At 49.1% G+C, this 25,286-nt stretch overlaps 1 protein-coding gene across 1 annotated transcript; it reads right to left on the reverse strand.

Annotated features, from left to right (window-relative positions):
* Positions 1-4,534: 4,534 nt before the first annotated feature.
* Positions 4,535-24,814, reverse strand: KY (kyphoscoliosis peptidase; the record flags this gene model as incomplete). The annotated part of the gene is made up of 12 exons (XM_082486864.1): positions 4,535-5,673; positions 6,755-6,945; positions 7,563-7,751; positions 12,748-12,865; positions 15,539-15,647; positions 16,033-16,115; positions 18,146-18,196; positions 18,864-18,905; positions 19,132-19,206; positions 21,248-21,310; positions 23,586-23,648; positions 24,682-24,814. The coding sequence occupies 12 exons, from the start codon at positions 24,812-24,814 to the stop codon at positions 4,772-4,774; spliced, it is 2,019 nt and encodes a 672-aa protein (XP_082342990.1). The 3' UTR covers positions 4,535-4,771.
* Between the last annotated feature and the right edge of the window lie 472 nt (positions 24,815-25,286).

Here is a 25,286-nt window from a genome sequence, read left to right on the forward strand (position 1 = left end):
TTCTCCAGTTAATTTCCCTTTAGTGGAATTTCTTAATATTTCCTGGTTCTTGCAACTTCTGCCTTTTACTGTTTGTATAGTATCTGGTGTCTTTATCTTGCCTTGCACTGTTGCTTGAAGTACTGCAAAATAGCTGAGGAATGAATGGCTGAATCCTGATTGTGGTCACAGCTCTTACAAAAGAAAGGGGAGTAGCTGGAACTGGAAAGGAAATTGAATGGGAGGAGAACCCACAAACAAGTGAGATTGATCTGTACGGCAGACGTAATTGCAGCTGCTGTGTAAGCTGGTATGAGCCTGTTTTGAATCTAAGCAGTCTCGCACACTGTCCAGTCCAGTTGAACTGCTGCATTCAAATACATCTGTGACCTGTTTTGAGGAATGTATTCCGTCTGACCTTAAGGAAAGTAAGTTACTAATGAGTGAGCAGAAGCTGTTTCCTATGGACTTGCCTTTCTTCCTTGGGCATTCTGCAGTTCTTCCTGTGGCTGAGCCTTCAGAACCTTTGTACAGGCAAACCTAGGGACGGAGGCAACCCTTGTCCGTGTCTGTAAGCTTCCCGTTCCTTTCCACCAGCTTCACCTTGTGCTAGAGCAGCTTAAGGCTGTCAAGAAACAGGAATTCAAAAGCAACATAGGCATGCAAAACCCAACCAACAGATTAGGCAGATAAGTTCAGCAAAGGCGATGCCTGTCTGCAGAATGCGGCCTCTTTGACATGCCATCAAATGGGACTGCACTTGGTCAAGCAATTCAGCATTCCAGAGTTGAAAAACATTTGAACCAACAGGTCCTTTTATTTGGGCTTTCTTCTGGAGTTCTTTGAACAAGGATTAAACCTTTAAATCCATTCTGGATTCTTATTGTGCAGTCTTTGTAATGAGCTGTTGAACGGCCCACAGCTGGTGATAAACTGTGGTTGTGCATTTTGTACATAGTCAGCATTGGTCTCGGTTCCTGCCTGCAGGTAGGTGAGCATTTTTGGAACTTCCACCTGAACTATCCAGATCTCAAGTAAGGACTTGTTGGTCATGGGGCATTTCGACAAAAACTTAATGGCTAAATAGAACAAACTTGTTTTCCCTTCCTGCGTGAACCTATAGATCCACTGTGTGCTATACCAGAGCTCTTGGGGATTCCTCATGTCCTTCAGTGGTAACGGCAATACCATTTTTTAAATGATACTTTAAAAACCATTTTATATTTCCTGAAGACTTGTTAAGTTACGTCATGCACTAAATAAGTGTTTTCAGAAGTTCAGAAGACATTTTGGCTCATTAGTGATGTTTGCCTCCATATCCCTTTCCTTCAGTGATATTTGGCAGTTAATCTTCATGTTGGCAGAAGTGAGGAGTGAAACTGAAGATGATCTATTTGTTTAATTAGCAGCTATAATCCTACAGTATTTATCAATTTCTAATACATGCAATAAGCACCTTCATTCAGGGAGTAGGCTGTAAAAATTTGATCTAGAGTGATCTAAAGAGGAAAATTTGCAACAGGGGAACTGCTGAGTTACTTCTCTGTGCTGGTGTATGTGCTCTGTCTTTCCCACCTTCTCCCTTTGCAGGCATACAGTGCCACGGAGTCTTGTGTGCCTGTGCACGGACAAGAGGAGAGGAGGACAGAGGCTGAACAAGGCAGAATGATGAGTTTCCTGCTCTCACTTCACTCCTCATTTTTTAAGCACGTGCCTTTCTCACGGCCGGTGTGGAACTAGCAGAGCATCTGATCGTATACTAACGGTACTTGTTGCATGGGTGAGGAAGCTAGCTCGTGAGTAGATGGAAGCGCAGAGATGCACTTGCCAGAGATAAAAACTTGTTCTACACGTTTAATTTACCTTCACTGAGAAACAAGGTGTTTGCAAAACCGAGTGATCTGAATTCATAGTGCTAAGTCATCGTGCCTCTCGGTGGTGTAGGGATTACAAAAACTGTTCAGTCCTAAGGCCTGCCAAGGGAGAATGCTGACTGAAATGGGAGAGCTGGTGGTCCTGAGATAACTGAGAAGTCTGTTCCAGAGATGTTCTCCTGGTGTTAGACTCTTGGCTGTGCTGAAGAATGTGCATTTTTTATGAGGGGGAGGAGAAAAAGACTTGTTTATCCTGGAGGGGGATGTCACAGCAAGTACAGATTTCTGAGGTGCTTTTATCTGGGGCTGCAGGGTTTCTCAGGCGTTCTTCTTTGCCTTTGCAGTGTCAGACATCCCTTGGAATAATCACCTGGCCCTGGCAGCTTTATAATTAATGAAGCTAGAGAGGTGTTGTTTTTTTTTTTGGTTTTTTTTTTTTTTTTTTGTGTCTTTGAACTCATGCCTTCGATAGCACCAAAGAATTTCTTACGTATTTTCAGGGCAGAGCCAGATGTTTGTTTTCTGTTTGAAACAAAAATGTGGAAATTTATTTGCAGTGCTTCTGTTTGTAGCAGCCTAGCATCTTGAAAGTGGAAAGCTGTTTCAGGCTCTGCCTGTCTTTAGTGTGCTACAGATGTTCTTCCGTGGGTTTGACAGTGCCTTTGGTCAGTCTTTAGTTTGAGGGGTTAAGTGAGTCAGTTTGCGCCTGTATACATGTGTATAGCTGCGGGTGTCTGGGGTTTGCAGTGTTGTGCAGGGGGAGGAGGGAATGTCCCCTGAGATCTTGCCAGGTAGGGGGCAAGAGTGTATAAACTGGCTTCTCTACTCCCTTGGGATAACTTTTTTTCCCCCTGCCATCTTGAGACAGAAATAGAGCGTCTGGGGTTAGAGAGAGACCTTGTGAAAGGGAGTCTTTGAGACAAGGAGCAGGGACCGCATTCATACTTGCGTAGCACTGTGAAAAGGGGCTTCACCGTGGCTGCCCACGGGTTGTGCCTGTTTGTATGTATCTAAGTGAACAGCCAGTATTTGGTTACACAAAGGGTGTGCGTAGTTTGGTATCCTTGACCCTGTTATGTAGAAAAAAGTAGTTTTCTTTAGTTGCTAAGCTCCCTGGGATGCCTCCTTATCCTCCCATTGCAGAAGTGACGTATTTGACTGGCTTGGCTTGACCTGTAACATGAAAGCTACTGAAATGTGTCCTCCTTGATCTGACAAATGGGATCTAAGAAAAAAGAATTCTTCTGCTAGGCACCAAGAATAAACCAGGGCTGTCTGTGCTTACAGACAAGGCGTGCTTTAGCCTTCAATGTCCTAGGCAATCAAAAAATCCTCGAGTCTTTCTTGCATCTGCATCTGTGCTGTTCAGTACGCGTTGCTGTCCAGGGAGCGGATGCCTGCTGGGCTACAAGGCTTGTTAGTCCTCCTGCAGGGAGGAGCTGCCGCTACCAGTTTTTGAGGGCAACACTTAACAGTTTGGAGGAGGACTTAAAACCTGCTTTGATGTCACGTGTGGAGCCTCCTTGTCTCCAAGTACAAAAAGGACCCCAAAGCATTGTTGTGCTCCTAAAGTAAGCTTGGTTAGCTTACACGTTGTGTTTATATGTGCAACTGCTGTCTGCAGTAGCCTGCATCCTTGCTGAGAGTTCTGCTACTTGAATACAGCTCCGGGTACCTGCGTGCTCACTCGACTGGCTGTAAATGGGGCCTTAACCCTGGCTGCTGGGGTAGAGGGAATAATGTAGGAGGGATGGGAGGCAGCAAGCCTGCTGCAGATGGGCAGCCCTTCACTACCGTGTGTAACTTCTGCCACCCGGTCGCGGAGGAGGACGGGAGTGTAGCAACAACCCATGTATTTTGTGTGGAAAATACAGCAGCTTTGCGATAGGGATTCTTATGGTTTGTCAATGAAACAGAATGCAAAATCATAACAGGTTTATTTTAAATTCAAGTTCAAACATAATACTTCTTGGGTCATGCTAACATTTATGGACATCTGAATCATTTATGAAAATATTGGTTCATCTTATGATGTGTATTTGTGAGAATCACTAGAAGACCACCTTTGCCTTGTGCATGTAGGGGTTTTCCAAGAGTACAGCACCAAATAGTTTTTTACATGATAGTAATGTCACTCAGCCTGCTATTCCACATAACCCCTTCAGTTCTTTAGTTGCAGTATCGCATAGACAAGTTGGAATAAGGAGTGCTTTTTTGAGAACTTTACTCTTCATTTTACTGTGGTTTTAGTTATGGAAACACCTATATGCTTGAGATATGATTACAATGTAGATATTGCAGAAAAAGAGTTTACAATTCAAATACTCTAATATAAAAAGGTAAAAATGATTTTGTTTATTGTATTTAAGAATCAGTGTAAAAGGTAAATTTGTAAGACAATCAAGTGCACAAGAAAACTTCACGTTCTTCTTCCTAACGCTTCTCTCTCCTGGGATGTATTTTGCAACTTATGATACCCAGAAACTCGGTTTTCCAATATTGCTGCTCAAAACCAGGGTGTACTTTCTGCATCCTGCCCCATAACTAGGTGCGTTCTTCTCGGAGTAGCCATTGTAAGACTTTTCTTGTGGTCCATAACTTGGAAATGAGCAATTGCTGCTGATACCAAATGACCTACGGCCAGACAGTCCATTGTTTTCTTCAAAATGTTTGTCTGGACAGTGTTGCTGAAACATAGGTGAGGGGTTTATTTCATTTCTTCCACCGCTGCTCCCTTCATAACAGGATTTTCTGCTTCTCTGAGCCCTTGGTCTTGCAAAAGCCTGCAAGCGTTGTCCTGCGTTTGTTGAAAGAACAGATCTAATCGAGAGAATGAGCGACCTCCTAAAGCTCTATTGGTTTTGGGCACGTTGGAAAGGTTGGCTCATGCAGGTGAGTGAAAGAACAAAGAAGGGGTGTTACTGGGTCTCAACTTCGTATTTCAGAACGTGTGAGTAATAGGAGTGGTTAGCATTCTCTTGCACCATCACAAACACCTCTCTGCATCCCGAAGTGTTGCAGGTTCCCTCCCAGTAGCCTCTGTTCTGGGTGAGGGGGTCAGTGTTGTCAGCTTGAACTAGCACCTTTGCTATCCCGTGCATTTTGAGTTTAAACTGAACGTTGCGATTCGCCGGCAGCAAGCCGGAGAGCGGCTCCAGTATTTCGTAGTCTTCCGCCCACTTGCTGTAAGTCTGAGGGAAAGCTGGCCACTTCACTTCAGTGTTCAGGCAAGTGATGAGGTAGTTGAAGATGTAGTCATAACTGCCAGGATCTGACTTCTTCTTGGCATAGATTTTCAGAACAAAGTTCCCTGCGTGGGGGAGATGGATCTTCAACTCAATTTGGTTCCCACGGTGGATTTGCATGATGTGCCGCCTTCTCATATCCTCTGTCAGGCTGCTGTTATCAGAGTGCAGCGAGGCTAAGACGCTTATGTCTTTGCCCAGGGTGAAGGTGACAGAACACCGCCCATCGTTGGTGTGAATGATGGGGTCGGGGTGTGATGGCCTCAGGAACCCGTTCCGCTCCGTGAACCAGCTTGGTCCAACAGGCTGATGCAGGTCCTTTGGGAAGCGCATGGCCTTGTCCACAGACTTGCACTCTACGACATATTCTAACACGCATTTGTAGATGTCTTCTGAGGCTTTGGAGGGCTTGGCAAAGATCTGCAGCTTGTGACTCCCTGTCTTCTGTGGGTAGATATCCAGCTTCATTCCGTGTTTTTTCAAAGTCATTAAACCGTGCTCATCTGTTCCCTTTAGCTTAAACATAAATAATGTGGCAGAACGGCAATCCACTGATACCGAGGCTTTTCCATTTACTATGAAATACAAAAGGAAAGAAACCGCATAGGAGTTTCAGTACATTTTTTGTATGTACACCCTGTTCTGGGAAGACTAATCTGTCCCAATAAATTGCTGCTTCTCTAACAGTAAAACAAAGAGCTGCAATTGACAGGTCACAGCTTGTCAGCTGTCTGCTTAGACCAATGTCCCTCAAAAAGAATGAGGTGAAGAGTGGCCTTTGTTTTGGAGATGTGCATTTATCCTATTTTCATATACACTGAAATGGAGCTGTGGTACTACAGAACATGAAAGCCTGTGTGAAATATAACTGAAAGGACTGTCAGCCCGTGTGCTCGAGAAAGGCTTAATTAGATGTGATTAGACCTGATTGCTAGTCCGGTAGCTGTTCCACGAAGCTCCAGAGAAAAGTGCAGGAACCCTCCAGTACGTAGATGTGAGATAATCTACCTCTCTATAAGCGTGTTCCCAAACAGCTTGGAGGCAACATTAAGTCCTAAACTATTGTTGCCTTTAAGTTTTAACTCTGTGTTCTTAGCGTTCATAAGTTAGCTATCTAGCTGAATACCTGCAGCTCTTCTAAAATCTGAGGAAGGTGATGTTAAATGTGGGCCCTGTAGGTCAGTGGTGTTACCTGAAGAGTTTTGTGTTAAAAGAGCTGCTGGACTTACGTGGGGTGCTGAGTACTGCATAAAGAAGTGCCTGTTTGCCCATCACTCAGTAAGTCAAATGTTTGGAACATCATAAAAGGTGTTAATCTCATTTTCAACCACAAGTTGCTAATAAATATATAGTTATACTTCTAATTTTGCACCACGGATGCTGGCTGATGGAGTAACTCATCCTCAGCTTCTGACTGAGGCTTTCGTTTAGACCTCTACAACAATTTTTTTTCACAGCTTGAATATAAAAAAGAAAGAAAAGAAGAGAAAGAAAAAAGACCCTTCTCTGCCCCGAGAGCTTTGAGTGCACTCTGCTTGCCAGAACCAAGCTGGAAATGTAATTCACTACACGCACGGCAGCGTGTGGGGGATGCAGGGCTGCAGAAGGAAAGATGTTCTGCAGCTTCCCCCCCCCCCCCCCCCCCCGGGGTGTTACCTGTTTGGATGACAGCTGTCTCCGGCTGTGCGGTCAGCAGGCCCAACATGTAAAAATCACTGTTGTGCAGCGTGTTCTTTTCAAAATCTTTCAGCGTCAGGGTTGGTTTAAGAAGCTGCCAGTTACTGTTATCTGGGAAGTGATTGTTAATGAACAGAGCTGGGTGAGTCAGAAAATAAAACTCATTGTACCTGGAAGAAGAAGGAAGAGATTAAAGGAAAATGAGTAATTAGAAATAGTTAATTCTTCCCCTGCACAGTGGTGGTGGTTTCAGCAGGAGGAAGACGGGGTGTTTTGGGCTGCTGAGAAACTGAGGTCGGTGGGCACAAAATTCTCCAGGCAGAGAAGGAACCTGAGCTTTGGTCTGCCTTTTCCAGGGCAAACGCTGAGCTGATGAGTACCCTTATCGGGATATTTTATCAAACCGGGGTATTTGCGCTGTCCCCTGCAACCATGGGCTCCTTAAGAAAGGGGGAGGCACTGCTCGTTGTTTGAAAGTGTGGAGGCACCACCTCTCAGGCAGCTGAAAGCTGTGACTCGCGTGTCACGTAGTATTGCATAAACTGAAGATGTGATAAGCAAAACAAGTTCACTTTTAGCAGTTATGCGGCTGGCTGCTCAGGACTGTTGCCCTCTACAGCGTGCATGCTCTGCCCCTTGTCTAGGCAGCCCAAATACCTTGCTCAGGGCTTTGGGTCTTGCTGTGGGACCTCCAATTTGTCATGTTTGGTGTTTCTTATCACACCCATCAGCTTTCTTCTACCTTTGGGGCAGGTTTATCTATTAACATAGAGAATGGTTTCTTTACCTGAAGGTAAACTTTGTGAAAGAATTGTCAACAGTACCACTTCCCCAGGTGCTATCGAGTAAATGCCACCTTCCATCAAGGTAAACAGCGTTCCAGGCGTGGTCAGAGTCCCCTGTGAAAGTCTGCCCCATCTTGTACCCGTACCCCTTAGAGTATCCCGATAGCTTCATGCACTGGATTCCTGCAATACTGAAAGGAAACAATAGGACGTAGCAGGAGAATTCTGTTTTAAACCAGTCAGCATACTTTTGCGGAAAGACAAAAGGAGGAGCAAAGTCCAGCATGTCTGCAGAACTTCAGTCCTGTGGACCAGCTCCTTAGGTGCCTCCTTGCAGTTGAGTCCCAGTAGAGTTAGGGGTTTTAAATGTCTAAGTGTGCAAGTGTACCTCTCTTTGAAAACTTGAACCTCTCAACCTGGTGACAGACTGCTGTGGTAAATGTCCAGGTTATTACATCTGGAGATGGGCAAGTTCCCCCCTTTGACCACTGACCTCACGTAGAGACTGTATTTTTCTGGGCTGTGCTAGTGAATGGCTTCATATGGGGTGGGCATGTGAGAGCAACCCAAGGTAGTGATGCCCGAGGTGTGGTGTAGGGGCCGTTTTTTCTTGTAGCCTTTGCACAGGCACTTGGAGAGAGCATCCCACTGCAGGAAGGGGCTTTTCTCTTCCAGTTTTTGCATATGCCCTCTCTTTTTGTCTGATGCACCATCAATTAAACACTGTTAGAGGAGGATGACAAAGATGAAGCGTGCATAATTGCTCTCTGTCTTGTTACTCAGTGGAATCCCTTTCATGCTGTCCACAATTAGCCCATGTAATTATAAATTAAAAGTGTGTCTGTTCGTGCTTGTGTTCTCTCTGCAATGGTAGGACCGGTGTTTGACACCAACTAAGATATCTTAGACCTCACGGGATTGTGGATGCTGTTTTAGTTGCCTTAAAGAGTGAGCTTGTGCTTGTCCAGGGTACAAATGATTAGTCTCTTTATAAGAAATAATGAGTACCTGTGTTGATGTGTAAATAAGATTTAATTAAGCACTGTGTTAATAAGCTCTCTGCTGTTGATAGCAGTGGATTCTAACATTGGCATCTTATTTCAGCATCGATCTAAAATTGCTTCACTTAGAGGATTGTCTTTTGTGTAGGATGGTACTGACATTTTTCCTCTTCATTGAAAAGTACATTAAATGGAACAGATACCTTAAATAATAAACTGTGCATGCTTCGAGAGCAAGATTGTCTGCATAATGTGGGTTTAACTCAGAAGAGAAGCGATATTTATGGGGAAGATAATTAGCATGGTTGTTAAGAAGTAGGGGTCTGATAGCAGATCCTGGCTGGTAATTGGCAGTGCAGTAGTGCTGATAGGGAGGAGCGCTTTTTTCATGCAGGTGATGCTGGTTTAAAGGGGAGGTGGTCACTTCAGCTTCTTGTACAGGCTTACTGAACTCAAACCTGGACGGCTTTGAGTTACGTAGTTATTTGATACTCTTTCTTTAAGAGCATCAAATGAAATTCTTTCTTAAATTCTATAAGAAAGAGTATGAAAAATAGAAATCACAGCTGCAAAGGGCTGATTGAGAGCCAGCTGGGAGCTCACATTGGGTAGCCTGCAGAGAGAAGACCAAGTTATATGGAGAGGAGAACCGTGGCAGTACCCCGTCCTACTAAAGATGGCTAGCAAAGAGGGGAAGGGAGCAGGCAAGCCAGCTCTCATTTAGTGTGAGCTCTTATGCGGTGATAGCGAGGCGCTGCCTGTCACACGAGGTATTCAGAGCGAACATGGCACGACTGAAAGGAATGCCCTTGAGAAACCTGGTGTCGCAGGTGGCCTGTAAAGCCTTTGCCAGCCCGCAGTCGCCTGTGAGCCAATTTCTAACGTGGAGCCGGGCAGTAAATCTGGAGCAACTCCACTGACAAGACTGGTGAGAGCTTGGATTTACATGGTGTAACTGAGACTAGGAGCTGGCCCGGGAACTTTCAGGAAGATTTGATCCTGGGAGTTTCAAAGGGGCCTAACAGGAGATAAGTACCAAATTCCCACTAATTTCATGGGGATTGGCGCCTAATTCTTCTAGGCTTCTCTAGACGTCCTTGTTAGCTGGGATATTCAGCGAGAACATTAAGGGACAAGTTCTGCCCTTCGTTCTCTCTCTGCTCTCACTTACGGTGGACATTAGAAGAGCAGCAAGAAGAATTTGTGCTTGGATGTATTCGAAGTCCCCAAAAGAAAGGTCAGAGCATTTAAGCAGTGGTCTCGCTAATAATGGACAGACAAAAAGCCAGGCTAAAACATCCTGTAAAAGAGCAATCCTATATTGGTGAAAAGAGCGATCATGTCTCTGTTCTTGTGTAAATGCCTTTATACAGATAAATTAACCAAGCAGAGAGAAGATTGAGAAGATCTCCAGAAATGCTTGAAGTGGCAGTGTGATGGCAGAAGAGGACCTAAGTACAAGGTGGACTGGAAGGACTGAATTAAGGAACAGTTGGCAAAATCTGCTTGGTGCAGCAAGGAAATTAAAAGCTAAGTTGCTGTTCTGCTTCAAAAAGAGTAGGAGAGTAATCCAGATCTTTCTACAGGTGTCGCTGGAATTCAATGGCACATTATTCCCTTTGTTTTCAGGTTGACTTTGATGATTTAATCTAACAAAGAAGCAAACCTGGCTCCTTCAGAGGGAGACAGAATGATTTATACTTGTGGTAGATGGGTGTATACTCCTGTGCCTGAAAAGAAGGAAAGCTACTGACTGTAGAAAACAGGAAAAAGCAAGAGGATGTGAAAGCTGGATTATTTGCAGACTAAGTATGACTAAGGAGCAGCTAAGTGGTCAGATCCACTGTAGGGAGTGTGGTCAGCCTTGCTCCCAAATGTGGTGCTGAAACCTCTCAAGTGCAAATAGTTGTTTTGCCTTCATTGTTAATCCTGGTAAGGGAGTTTCTCCCCAAGTGTGGACTGCTAGGTTTTGCCCTAAATTGAATTCATGAATTTACACCCCCCGATTCGCTTGGCCACGCAACCTCCTCGAGTTTGGTTGTCAGCTGACAAGCCAATTCTTGATAAATGCTGCTAAAATATTGGTCAGAGGCCGTTGTTTATATTCATTGCTATTACACCTGATGTTTGAAAACTGATGTTTTGTGGCCAGCTTCCCGGTACATGTGGGAGTCTCAGCGACTGGGAAGAAGCCTGGCTGCCAGAGCTGTGGTCGGAGCTGACAGTGTTGCGTCTGCAACGGGAACTCTTCTCTCTGCTGGCACTGGGACAAGCAGGACTCAATCACTGTCAGCCGTTGACTTCAGCGGGAACTTTGGGGGCAATCCTGGTGACTGGCAAATTGGGTTGTTAAAGTTGCCTCAATGGGAGCAAGGGAAAAAAGGAATGTTAAAAGACCTTTTTTCCCCCCTGAAACTTATCTCTGAAAAACCTTGATATAAGAAGACTGCTCTTTGCCTCTTGCCTTTATGCTTAGACTCAGCATAAGACTTGAATGACACACAAGAAGCAGTGATTAGGAGATCCCCTTAAAAGAAAGAGGTGTCTTTGGTTATAGTTTTTCAGGAAAGGAGCTAAACATCTAGCTAATATTTGACAGAAGTAATAGGCTGGATGACTGGGAGGTCTCCTGAATCACAAAATGAATAATCAGCCTGGAACTGAGGAATTAAGAGTAAATCAACAGAGCCTTTAAATAGTAAAAGATATGCTTGGAAAGATTAATGTTTTAATGAACTAAACATATGCTTTTTAATGAACAGATGCAAATTTCCCCCACTTCTAACTGCTAATAACTGTTCCATAAGATGCAGTTATAAATTCATACTTCATCATCCTATTTCTGCGTTTTACTCTTTAGAAAGCGAGATCAGATATCGTGGGATATGCTATTGGTTGGAAGCATGCACCACATTAGCATCTGGCACAGTATTATTATTAAAAAAAAAAAAAAAATCTGTCCCTTTCCCTGTAGATTTTGTTTGTTTCACGGTGAAAACCGCCCCAAATCTTTTTGCATGGTGTGGAAAGCCAATTGTTACTTATGCATGCCAATTAATAACTGGTCTTTAATTTTTTTCTCCAAAGCTGTCTTGTAAATGGAAGCAGCTCCGCTGAGAAGGTACACCCTGGGAGAGCCACCTTGGCAAGCCCGCACTCTTAGGAAAGCACACCGTTGCTTTCTGGCGGTCGGAAGCCCCTTCCAATTTTGTGTCCCTGAGTCATCAGGTCCAGTTTTCTCCTCTTGGACAACCCTCCTAGGTAAGGCTGGTCCCAAACCTACCAGGCACCTTCATTGCCTTCCCTATTCTAAGCCAAGCTGTTGCGTACAGCCGTGAGAGGCGAGATGCTGCTCCTTGCTGTGGTGCTTGAGGGTTGCCTGGCACAATGGCCACCTCCTTCCTTCACTGGGTTGGAGAAATGGGAAGGAGAAGGGATTTGCGCCGCCTTCATATGCAAGGTGCTTGTGCTCCCTGCCAAGGAAGGGGCTGCCTCTTCTATGCGATGGCTCTGTGACTGTAAAGCCCTGCTTCGTGGGGGAAATCCCCCTCGTTTGTGCAACTAATCCCCAGTGAAGTCAACAAGGTTTTGTAGGCAGAGAATGGATTTTAGTTATTGAATGCCGACGTAGCTATAAAATGGGGATGACAGTCTTGGCCTCAATGATGATGCGCTTTGAGATTGACTGCGGTAAACGTGAGGCAGTGTCCCTCTGGTAATTGCGGAGCGGAGGGGAGAGGGCATCTCCAGAAGGTTTTGGGAAAGCTCCTTCCGGGACCGTGCTTACCTCTTGCACGGGAGTGTGTTGGAGAAAACACTCCTTCTTGTTTAAGTCTTGCCATGCTTTTAACCTTCACATGCAGATACTCGAAGGAAAAACCTAACCTCTTCTAACCAAATTAGCTCTGTGTTTTCATCTGCCATTATGTTAATGCAATGCGAAGCTCAGCAGATGGCACAAAGTAAATTATGCTGGGGAGGGGGGTGGTGGTGGTGGAGGGGGTGGAGGAGGAAGCAAAATTGACCTTTCTAGGACTAGCTGTTTTTCCACAGCGTGGTTCGAAAGCTAAAGTTCCACGTCCTGTTTAAAGTCACATCAGTCAACGCAAAGGCAGGCAGAACAGGCACAGAGCTGACGATGAACGTTAACTCTCCCTGGCATTGAATGTTTCTGAGCTTAATTTACCTGCACATTTGTTCAAAGAGCCCGGCGTATCCCTCACAAATGCTCTTCCCCGTCTGAAGCACATCTATGGGTTTGCTGGACAGCTGGCTTTTGTTATGGTAGCCCACTACGTCGTATTCTGCGGGAAGGAACACAGGCGAAAGTTCATCCAAAAGCCTGAGGCAACGGGATCGACGGGCAGCGGGAGCGACGCTTGGATTGCTTTGCATCTCCGCGAGCGCGAGCAAAGAGAAACGAGCCACGCCGTGAGCTGCACAAGGATGTCATGTTTCTCTAAATCTGCTGTTTTAGAGAAGGTGGGCCTTGTGCAGGGGGACCTGCAGTCTCCCAAGCTCCCAGTGAAAACCAGAGGGCTCTGCATTTGAAGGAGTTGGACTCGTGTTACTGTCAAAGCAAATCGTTGGGCTTTTTGCACTCTTTACAAGCAATTTGTATTAAAAATATCTGGAAAGTAGCTTGTTGGGAAATACCTGAAATGGTTCGTTGCAAGGGAGTCTATTAATACCTGGAAGCGAAGGAAATCTTAATTTCTTTGAATGAATGCAGAAAAGCGGCACGGCAGGGTCCCTTCAGACAGAGCTAGAGGGACTGGTCTGGGAAGGTTAATTCAATACCGGCCAACCTTGGTCATGCCCGTAACCTTCTTCTTAAAATACCAACGCGTTTTTCTGACAAAGCTCTAAGGAATGCTGCATCAGCTGGTTCATCCTCCCTTTAATGCTGCGGGAGAGGGGGGAAAAAAGCTGGCAACGTGCTGCATTTGGGCTTTGATGAAATGCTGCAGCCGCTTTGGCTTTCCTCTCGGGGGCTGTGCTGACGGGCGCCCCGGGTTCGGCTCGGGGGGCCATAGGCAAGGGCTGGCTTCTTGACCTGGCCGGTTCGAGAGGGGCTACCTGGTTTGGGGGGCTACCTGGCTGCACGTGGCTCTCTATTTATGCTAGAAATTATGGGTAAAATGACTTCTTTTAGTACTACTGCTGCATGGAGGCAGAAGTCCATCGCAGGCGGGGAGCTGAATTGGGTGGGCAGAGATAACCCAGGGAGCAGTGCTCTCGCTTAAAATCCAAACAAGGAAGGAGTTTATACCGCCAGTGCTCTTCCAGGATAGATACACTGCATTTTTGGGAGCCAATTAAAATTCCTAGTGCCGTCTTTATTTCCTGTGCATATAAATAAGGGTCAGTCTCTGCAGGAAGGAAGGAGGACCGGGGCCAAGGCCAATCTGGTGAGGAGATGGCAGCATACCTGTTGGGGCTCAGAGGCATCCCATGAACGCGTGTAAAAGGTAAATGGACCGACTCAAACCAGACCGGCCATCCCAAGCAGGATCTGGCCCGGGCAGTGGCAGGCAGAAATGAGTTAATAGCGTAAAGACTGAATGATCAGCGGCTGACGGGAGCTCGGCGCTGGCATGAGTCAAATGCTCAGTTTCGGGAAATGCAGCGAAATCAGCAGTCTGCATGTTTCAGGGCAAGATTAAAGCTGCTTGGGGTTGACCTGACTCTGCTAACCATGCAGTTGCTGGCAAAGCTCTGCTGATCTCCGTGGGCGTGAGATTAGGCCAGTGCTTCCCAAATTGCTCTTCTCCTCTCTGACAGCCGGCCCGTTCAGCCGGCTAACTGCACTAGGGCCCGTCAGGACACTAGTGGGAGGGCAAAAATAGCTCTACTTCTACCCTCTACCCCCAAGAGTTAATGGGAAAGAAACATTTTCCCACCTGCTATGCAAAATGCAATCCCGTTGCACATCCAGTTTTCCCCCCACCAAGGAGCTTGGGGTGGCACGAAGCCTTTTACCCTCTCTGGTGTGCAGACTGGAGAGGCTACAAATGCTGCCACCTCCTCCTCCTTCCCTGCTCCCTTCGCATCTCTTGATTATTTCCAAAACGCCGGTGCCACCTGGGTTGGGGTTGGGTAGGAAGGGACAGGGGAATGGGGTGATTGCAGCTCTTAGGAAGGCTGGAAGGGTGCAGGCACAGGCAGGAAAGGCGATGGAGCAGGTGCCAGCGTGTTTCGTGAAAGCTGGCTGCTCTGGTGAGCTGCTGGTGTGGCTGGTGGACGTATCCGTAGGACAATCACAGTTAGGTACCAGCTAGAGACTGGCATGCGGGATGTATGCACCATGCAGAGGGGCAAAGCTGGCCGTGAAACCAGCCAGGAGACTGTCCAAGGGCACCTCAGTGGGGACTGGCTGTGCTCAGCACTGGGTCCAGGCTGCTCCTTGCAAGGGACCTGCCCAAAGAGGGAGAGCAGAGGAGCTATAGAAGCAGCTGTGATGGCACCGAGGTGGGCAAGGCAGCTTAATGGTTCCTGGTGGTACCCATGCTGTGCCGAGACCCCCCCGGAGCAAAGGCACCAGTGTGCTGGGAAGGGGTGCAGGGGGGGTGTGGGGATTCAGGACAGTGGTGGAGATGAAAGTTCTGGTGGCATTGGATGGCTCTGAATGTGACAACCAAGCCGCTGGTGCTTGGTAGCCTGGCTTCATGTTCCAGCTGCTTAGATGATTGGGACTTGTATGGTTACACCTTCGAATAGGTCAGGTAGGAGTTACAGATTCATCATGGGGAAAGAAATCGTTTATACCCAGACCTTGTAGGGTGCTAGGAGAAGCAAGTATGGAAACAGAGATGGTGAGAGAACCTCTGAATACATTTCTGGGTAAATGCACCCAAAAAGCCTTCCTCCCACCCACCACGTGAAACTAACCCACAAGATGTATAGTAAACTGCAATGGCAACGTGACAGGGGTGACAGCACCAGCCTCATCTTCTCAATGGAAGATCTCAACCTACCTATGTGATGGCATATCCACATCCATATGGCTCGGACTTTCTCCAGATCAGTCTGGGCTTGTTTAAGCAGGGCTTTAACGAGTTCCTCTACGCTGTTCTTGACATTCACCTGTTTGGGAGGAGGAGGAAGCATTGCAAGATGGTGGTGAAGAAATTGCCATGGTAGATCTCCCTTCCTCCCCACTCCCTTGTTCTTCTAAAGCTAGTGAGACCCCATCTGCCAGGATACTGCTCCAACTTGAGCTTCATTAAAAATAGAAATACAAAGCTGTAGTTCCATGTTTTGAGCAAGGATTTTTGGTCCTAGTTTCCCTCCTAGAGTGGGACTGCTGTTGCTGATGTTTGCAGGGAAATGGCTTTTCACTTGTTTGGGAGATTTTGAGGCGCTTGCTGCGAGAGCTCAGCCTCAGCTGGTGTTAGTGCTGGTAGCTAGGATGCAAGGAACATCCCCGCAGGGGAGCTGGGAGGAGGACAGGGGCAAAAGCAAGACTTACTTTTAATGCGTAGGCATCCAGCTTCTCAAATTGCTGCAGATCTACTGGCATGGATTTCAAAGAGGATTTGTCCCATGGATATGCTGGGAAGAAACGAGTAGTTGTCATTGTCTCGGGAAGGGAGGGGATATTTTTCCTGGCCGTACGCTCCAATGAGGGGACACTGCCGAGCTCCTGCTGGACCCACAGAGGCATCCATCAGCGGGTGCTTAGGGAGCAGAGGACATGAGGGCGCTCGCAGAAGGTCCCTGCCAGCTGCGCTCAAAGCAGGAGCCATCCTGTCTAGTCTGGTATAATTTGGGCAATGCTGGAGCGGGAGGTGCTCCTGCCCCTTTAGCGCTGTACAAGAGCATAGAAAAACCCCAGGATGTTATACGGATGTGCAGGAGATATAACACGGGAGTATCGGGGAACAATCTGTGCTGTGGAAACCCTGGTGAAAACACTATTTTAAAAACTCAGCAAAGAGCTGCATTTCTTCAGCAGTTTTGCTGCAAGTGATGACAGTTTTGCATGGTCAAGGGCCACGATTCTGCACGAATCAAGCACATGAGGAATATTACGTGGGGAGGGGTTGGACCGAAACTGGTGTGCCTGCTCCTCTGCCTGCATCTTCGGAGGCTCTAGGCTCCTGGTTCTACTTAGTGTGAATAAAGGGTTAATAACGTGCCCCAATTAATCAGATAACTTATTTTTTAACAGGCTCTGAATGAGCTGACGCTGTTCTCTCTCATCAGTGAGCCACCCGAGTGATCCAGCTATAGCTCAGTGCACAGACGGATCGGATGGACATCTCCCCTGGACCACCGTCTGCTCAGCCCTCCCTTTTCTTCTGAGCTGGTGAGAGGAGAATTGAGCTCTACAGCAATCTCTGCCCCTGTCATGTGCTGCCAAAGCCATTCAGGACTAAAGAGACTCTTCTAGCTATCTCTGTGGGATTGTTATTTCTCTGGAAAAAAGGATTTAAAAGAGATCACAAAGTGAAAATGCTGTTGTGGGGGCTCCCAGTTGCAGGGAGAGGTGAAGGAATGATGCTGTAGAGCTGCTGTTTGGCTGGAGAGAGGTGACAAGGAGGAGTGCGTTGCCTTGGGCTGCGCGTGGGGGCACAGAGGCTTTGGCTGGTGGTGTTCTGCTTTATTCGTGACCCTTGCTACGCAAGCGGGACACCCCTCCGCTGCCCGCTCAGCGAGTGCTGGTGGGGCTGGGATGCTCGAGAGCATCCTATCCCAGCTGAGAAGCCGGCAGTGCTTCTGAAATCTGTATTCATCACCTTCTCCCTCTCCATCTCCCCCAAACGGTGCTCTGGCCCCTTTGCCACCAGCTCCAGCCTGCCAGGGAGGTGGCCAGAAGATCTATTCCTGACTTGCAAAGGCGTTTTGCTGACGTGAGCCCTGCTCTTCTTGGAAACCTCTGCCACAGGGAGGGGTTATGGGGCATGAGCCCCCATCCCGGTGAGGGTGCAGGCTGCCAGGCGGGATGCAGGCACATCCCTGTGCTGGGCAGGCGTCTGTCTGCTAATATCAGCATGTGGGCACACGGCATCTGTTTCTTTAACGGTCTTGTTTGTTTATCTCGTTTTTTCCCTGAAAAGGACTATTACGCTGACCTAAAGAGAGATAAAGCAGATTTACGCGTTTCAAGGTTCCCACTCTCTCCAGCTCTGAAAATTACTTTTTGCCTTTTGGGAACGGGGATTTTTTTTATTTTTATTTTTATTTTTTTTAAATTGGTTATCATTTTTTGTCTTTGTCAGGTTGTGGCTGCAAAAGCTCCCTGCCGATGTGGGACCCGCGCTATCTCACGTAGCCCTGGGCGGCTGGGGAGCGTGCATGGCGCATGTTTGCGGGGTCGCCTGCCTCGGGTACGGAGCCTTGGGAAGGTCTCGGGCGCGAGTGGCATTCCCAAAGCAGTCCCGGTCTGCTGCCCCCATGAACAGGGCGTTGGGAAGCTGAACGTCACTCGTGGTAATAGGAATTAAATCCCTTGTCCCTGCCCTTTTGTCTAGACCTGGAGTGGGGCAAACCCTGTTTCTAGGACTTCCCTATCTGGGGCTGCCCTGCGTTGTGTCCCGCCGTGCCACCGGCGTTGGGGCGAGGGGACAGGCGATAGTTACCGTGCAGGTCTTTTCCTTCTGGCGGCCGCGGGGCTTCAGTCCCCTGGAAACCTAGAAAATTGGGGGAGGGAGCGTGAGGTGAGCTGTTGTTGGCAGGAGAAATAAAGACAAAGAGAAATAAGCGATTCTGGGGAGCAGGAGTGGGGGGGGGGGAAATTGAATTTGAGGCTTTTCTTTGCCCCTTCCCGTGTGCTGGGACACGGATGTCAGCACCCTGCGGAGGGGTGAAGCGAGCCGCCTGGACCGCGGGGTGCTCTGTGTCCCCTCCCTGCTGTCCCGCGGCTCTGCGGAGGCCACATTCCCCAGCAGTCAGGCATCTCCTGTTCTACCCTGAGGGCTGGGGACATCTAACCCCTGCCCGCCACCCGGCCAAAGCCCCCAGGCGTGGAAGAAGGGAGAGCCGAGCTCCAAAGCTGTTAAATGATAACCCTCCGGAGAGCTCTGTGGCAGCTGGAGAGTTTCTGAGGGACACTGCAGCCCCCGGACGGCCACCACCTGCCTTATCGCAGAGCCCGTGGAGGAGGAGACCCCCCCTTGCTCCAGGTGCTGGTGGGGTCCAGCAGCATCTGCCTGGCAGGGCGAGTGGGCACAGGGGTTGGGATCCTCTCAAGAGCCTCGAGCCCCCCGTTTGGAGAAGGGAGGCTGTGTCCTCCTGGGAGCGACCTCCGGGGCAAGGTTCTCACTTGGAGGCACGCGGCGTGGTGGAGCAGAGCCTCACCTTTGTTGAACTGAGCTCTCAGGCTGGGCAGCCTCTGAGGACCTGCAACAAGCCCAGCATGGTTAGTGCAATCATCACAGCCCCTGCCCTGGCTCGAGGCGGGCAGCAGCTCCTCAAGCTCCTGGAGGGTTTCTCGCCCTCCGTACTTCTGCGGAGGGAAGGATGTGGTCCCTCCTCCCTCCCACCCTCGACCTGCTCTGCCAGGGGTAAAACAGAGCATCTCTCATTCGTTTTAGTGGCCAGCCCAGCCTGAACCACGACACTTTACCTTTTCCAAAGGAGAGTTTCTTGAGGAGTTTTGGGGTGGTGTTCTTGGGATGAACCTCCACTGTCACTTGGGTTCCTGCAAGAAATAATGACAAACTCCCTAAGAACGGGAAAACTAAGTGGCACGCAGAGGAGCAGGGCAGGATTGCCTGCCGAGGCAGCGCTGACGGCAATCCTTAACTTTTGTGAAAGAAACAGCAGCTCTGGCAATTGCAAAGGTATGGAAACACATGGCGTTTCGGGCGAAACAAAGCACCCTTAAGATAAACTGCGTGGTCAGAAAGCCTCTGGTCACCTCTGGTGGGATTTGTAATTCTCAAAAAATAAGACAGCCTGTTATAGCCTAACAGGTGATAAAGCGGAGCATAAATAAAGCAGAGGTCCTCAGTGAAGATTATGTGGCAGCTTAAAAAAAGAAGGTTTATCACCATATTAAATAGCTCTTGATGGAGATACGGTAAGCAGGGAATCAATTTCTTTCATTGATTTTTCTTGGAATCAAACAGAAAAAGGCTCAGAGCTATGAAAATGGTTTGACTCGTGATAATAAAGCCTTTGGCAAAGGCTGTTGCCTGTAAAAGGCAGCGTCCTGGCAGAGCCGGCTGCGGTCCTGGCCCCCTCTGCACGCCGTGATGCTCCAGAACAACCCCAGATGGAAACCTGGGGCTCTTGTGTGTAAAGTTTCATAGAGGGAAGAACAAGGAAAAAAGTTAGGGACGGTCTTCCAAGAATTACCTGAACTTTTTGAAAGACACTGCATTATTTTTTTTATTTTTTTTTTTTGGCAAGTATTTCAGGTTTTGCAACCACCGAGGTTCCCTGGAGGACCTCAGCGCGCTTGTGGGCTCCCCATTTCGCATCAGACGGGTTAGTTTGGAGACTGAAGGTCAAAATGTTAATGTACCTCAGGGCTGCCATCCAACCGCACGTGCCACCTCCGACAGCTTTATCGAGAGTCTCGTGACATTTGGGGTTTTCCTTGAAAGCCAGCTCTTGGAACCAGCTAATTAGTTGGGAATCTGCACGTTCATCAAAGAATAAGTTCTTCCTCAGCACTTAACTTTAAAAAAAGTTTTTCACCTCCTGTGATTATGCAGAAAAGTTTGATGTCCTTCAAAGCCTCAAAAGCAGAAGGTAAGAAAAGCTGTAAAAACTGTAAAAACTCCCCCTAGAACTTGACTCCAGTTCTGGGATGACTGCAGATATCAGGCTGTCAAGAGCTGGTTGGTGTATTTTGCCAGTTAATTCGAAGGTAAAATGAAGTTGTTTCTCCAAGGGATGCCATTTTTATAACCGTGAGGGGGTCCTTTTTCATTTCTCAAGATTATTTTTCTCTTTGGGTTGTTGTGAGTTTCCTTGCCAACTTCCACTTCCTCAGTTTCTCCCCATAAATTAAAATTCTTTATTTGCAAGAAACAAATTTAATGAGGAATGCCTTCTGCCAGTAAGTCTAAAAGGCATTTAACAAGTGAAAGAAACGTAATTCCACAGAAATTTTTCAAAGCTTTAAAAACTGATGTTATGAAATGGTTACTGATGTTTTTCTGACTTTTTTTTTAACTATTCCTAATCAAGACATCCTTCATAAAGAACTGCTTGCTCGTTCTCTGTGGCCAGACCAGTCCTTGGCCAGTGAGTGCTTTGGGGCGCAGCTGGCCCGGCACTGCCCTGGCTCCGGTGCGGGGATGGCTCCTTCCAAGGAGCTACCCAATGAAAGGACTTCTGCAACCAACTGTCTTAAGCTAAACTCCTGCCAATATCATTTCTTCCAGCCCTCACACCCTTCCATCAGCACTGGGATATCTGACGGCAGCAGGAGTATGTTCCTACCACGCTTTCCGATTGCGTCTGGGCTATGTCCTGGTGGTCAGGGGGATGGTGGGAACCCAGATGCTCCAGGATCCACCTCCACGCACTCACGCTGGAAAACCCAAGGACTCTCCAGGCTCCCCTGGGATTTTTAATTCTTCATGCTCAAGATCACCAAATGGGCAGGATGGGGCTTTTTTTTTGCTCTTTTGGGGTGTTCTGAGGTCATTTTATTACAAAAAAAGCTTGAGTGGGAGCTCACTGAAGCCCTGCTCTGGAAAAACGTTATCCCTTGGGTCACCTCTTACCGTCGTTAGAGTATGAAGTAACGGCTTGCGTCTGCTTGCAGGACTCCCTGGAGGTTCGCCGGCCTGGTTGAACAAAGAAAAACGTCTCAGCGCTTTGAAAAGAGTGGAGGTGCCCGGCATGGAGGCGGATTAAATCTGTGCCTTTGCTTGGCAGCGAAGTAAGTAATGACACAAGAAGCCTGAACCCATTCTCTGGCTTGGATGCCCAGTTTCTCGCAGTCCAGGGGCACTCGGCCCCGCTCCGTAGGGATGCTGCAGCCTGGGGAAGGGCTGGAGCGGGTGCTGCTGCTCAGGGTGTGGGGGTTAAGGTGCTTGGACCAGCGGGTGCGTGTTTGGAGAGGTGGGTGGGAGGGAGGGGCAGCGCGAGGAGCTTGGAGGAGATATGGTCCCTCAGCGGGAGCGTGGTGAGGTTCTCAGCATCTCGTCCCTATCTCCACCTCTCCCTTCTGTGCTCTGGGACCCCCCTGTCTCTCTCGGTGATGCCGCTGGTCCTTGGGGCGGAGGGAGGCGTGGGGAGCACCCGGGGAATTGCCGGCAGCGTAAATCCGCTCCCCGGGGCTGCGCTGATGGTTAGCCAGGGCGGTCAGCAAATGCCAGGCGACGCTGAGCCCTAGCTCCCATGCGGCTTGGGTTTGGATGCTCGACCCTTGCTGGAAGCGGGGTGGACGTTGGCCAGCACGCCCAGGGCGACCCCTCACTATTTTTTTTCAAAGCGTCACGGGCTCACAGTCCTGCCAGCCACCGGGGACTGGCGCAAGGAACCTGGTTTTCACGGCTCGTCCTGCAGGGCCAGATACCAGTCGTACCTCGTGGCTGTGACAAGGATCAGGCCCGTGAACGATGGGATTTCGTGGCGCGGCATGGGGCCACAGCCTGTTTGCCTCGGTGGGGTTGGGGCGAGGCTTATCTAATTCAGTTTGTAAATATTGCGGTCGCACCAGCTGCTCGCTGGTGTCAGAGGCTTCGCCGAGATGCTAACGCAGCTGATTAAAGGGGAATTCATTAACCCCTGCGGCACTAGAGGAGGGAGAGCTCTGCCTGCTCCTCTGGTGGCTGAATTCCTTGGTAATCCATACGGGGATTTAAATTGTGCCTGCAAGGAAAGGTTTCCCATGTGCATACTAAATATTCTTGCCATTAGTTCGGGCTGGTAAATGATCGATACCGTCATCTCACTCGTAATGGTGGCTCTGACTTGTGCTCTGCAGCTCCGGTTGCAGAGCCTCTTGAGCATGATGGAGGAGCAAGAGAGTGTTGAATATTTATCTGCTTCCCCGGAGCAGAGGCTTATGTTATCTGGTGTCTGGGACAGTCAGATTTGTGGAAAAAAAAAAAAAAACCAACAAAACAAACCCAACAAAACCACCCCAAAGTTGTATCTTGCCATGAAATATTGCTCGCTCACAGCCTGAGAGCGCCATCCAGCCACCACTGATTTCAGAGGGGCTTGGATTGGGGCTTCTATCAAGCATCATAGTGGCTTTTGTATACTGCTATCGCTTGCCCTGTGGAGGCAAAGCTCCTGGCTGGTGTCACTAGAATCCACCATTTGGTACCACGAGAACTACGTGTTGTCTTGCTTTCCTTTGCCTTTCTCTGCTGGACACCACGTTAGGCTTAGACTACCGGGAAAACAAGTCGGATGGGCTGATTCCCTCCCCCGGGAACTGCTCCGTCCTGTTGCATCGCAGTCCTGCAGCCTGGCTGCTGGTAACCCCTTCAGATGTCGCTTCTGAATGGATTCAGGGCAGAGGGGCGAGGAATCGGCAGGGGGACACTCAAGACTAGCGACCACCTCGTTCCCGCATAGCAATCACACCTGCCTTGCACTCAGCAATCTCTGAGCGGGGGAGATGAAGAAAGGACTTGGTGGATGGACAGGTTGGAATCCCAAAGTTTCCCTGCACGCCCCAGCCTCCCCTGAAGCTGTGTGAGAGCTGGGGAAATCTCTGGAAGCTCTGTCAGCAACCGGAGCGATTTGTGGCACTGGATTTCCCCTGCCCTCAGCTGGCTGTGAAACGTTAAGAGCTCTCGGTGCACCTGAAATATGACCGAGCTCCACGGCAGCTTGCAGGAGAGTCCCCCGCCGATGGCTGTGCGCGGGCTCTGCAGTGCCACCGAGGTGCATCCCGGCCACCGGGCAGAGGAGAGCACGGAGGGGACGCTTCCTGTGGCACATGGCCTCTGCACGTCCCTTCTGAAGCCCCGCAAAGCGCTGGAAAGGGATGGGTTGTTTCGAGCAGGGTGTTGCTCGAGAGGCACAGCGGGGTGCTAAAAGCTTGCAAATGGGTTTTGTGTACCGTGGTTAGTTTATCGGTGGAGTGAGAAGATGACATACCGTTAAGGTCTCTCCCCTGAGGTGGCTGTGATCTGCTGTTTCCGTTCCCATCGTCCTGCAAACCTATGGAATATAAACGTGAGATTGGCAGGCTGTCCCGTGAGGTCCCGGCACTGCCCGGAGGCCAACCACCCCAAAGCCTTCCATGTAACCCATCCTTCCAGCTGAACCTGGGTGTCATTGGGATCCACCTTCTCCATCTCGCCTGTTGCAGCCCATGTTGCTAGAGCATAAAATAGCAGGAGGAAGAAAGTGCAATAGTCAGACATGGACTATTGCAAGTTGCTTCCATAGGGCTTGCTTGTATTAGGGATGCCCTGTTAGATGAAGCAGGAACACCACTTCTGTGTTAGTTCTGCCTACCCTCGTTAGCCTGGAACTGGTTGTCTGAAAATCTAGCTTTTCCCCAAAGGCTTTAGAGCAGGAATACTCCTTTTCCTCCTTTTAATTCTGCAGGGAGTGTCCCCTTACAGTTACAGAGCGCAGCCTTGGCTTTTTGGAATATCCCCTGAAGGATAGGAGCCCGGCCAGGGAGACTGTCCCAAACTGTAGCTATAAATGGCTCGGGGTAGTCATCCTTGGAGACAAAGCCTAGACACGCTTCAAACAAAACAGTTTTGCCCCTGCGCCCCGTTGTAGTAGGCGCTGGTCCGGGGTGAAACTGCCGAGCTCTCGCCCTGCTCCCCTTGCGCAACCCGGAGAGCCCGTGGAGGCGTCTCAGAGCCACCGCGGGACAGAGCCCGGTGCAAACACGGTCCTCAGATCAGTATCTGTGTGTATGTCACCTCCTCCCGCACCCTGGGGCGCATGCACCAGCGCCAGGCACCATGCAGCATGCAGCGTTGCAGGAGCAAGGGCTCTCCTGCACCAGGAGGACCGTCGAAGGTGCGCTGGGTTTTTCCCCCCCAAAAAAGCCTCAAGTTTGGGGTTTTGCAGCACGTCTGCAAAGGAAAAGAGGAGAAAGGAAGGGAGGGAGGTGGGGGGGGGGAAGAAAAGCCCAAACCATGCTCCATGCTGCATCGCTTGGCCATCTCTTGGGCAGCGGGAGCTGCACCTGCAGCCCTCCCCTCCCTCGCACGGAGGGACGGGACGTTACCTGCGCCTCGGCCGCCGTCCGTCTGCCTCCCTCTCTGCCCTTTCTGCTTGCTCGCCGCCTCCTCGGGGCGGACGATAAGCAGCAAATTGATCGTTACGGCACCGGGGTCTGCTTTAAAGTCCATGGTACCCATCAGAGCATGGCCGGGGCGCCGCTCCTCCCGCGGAGCTGCTGCGGCGGCGAGCTGCCGTGTTTATTTTCCACCCTTGGAAAGGCAAACGCGCTTACAACCCCCCCACCCCCCCTTTCCTTCCCCACGCCGCAGCACCGGGCGGGCTGGCCCTGCCAACTGCACCGTGAGCGCTCTGCCAAAGCCGACCCTAATGAAGAGGTTACGAGTCACCTTTGAAAGGAAATCGCAGGAGGGATCCGTTTCCCAAAGCAGAGGAAGGAGCTGCGTTTCGGCCAACGCAGGGCGGGGGGGTGGTGGCGGTGGTGGTTCTGGTTTCAGAGCGTGCTCCCGGCTCCCCCTCCCACCTCTCTGCCCTTTTGGGTTTTAAGCGCTCGTCTACGCTCAAATCCCCCCGGCAGCACTCTTTGCTACGGGGGATTCGCTTCCCAGTGCTGGCAGAAATCCTTAAAAGGCTTTCTCTCCTGATCCTCTC

Source organism: Vanellus vanellus (assembly GCF_965231255.1).
Source record: "Vanellus vanellus genome assembly, chromosome: 8".
NCBI lineage: Eukaryota > Metazoa > Chordata > Aves > Charadriiformes > Charadriidae > Vanellus > Vanellus vanellus.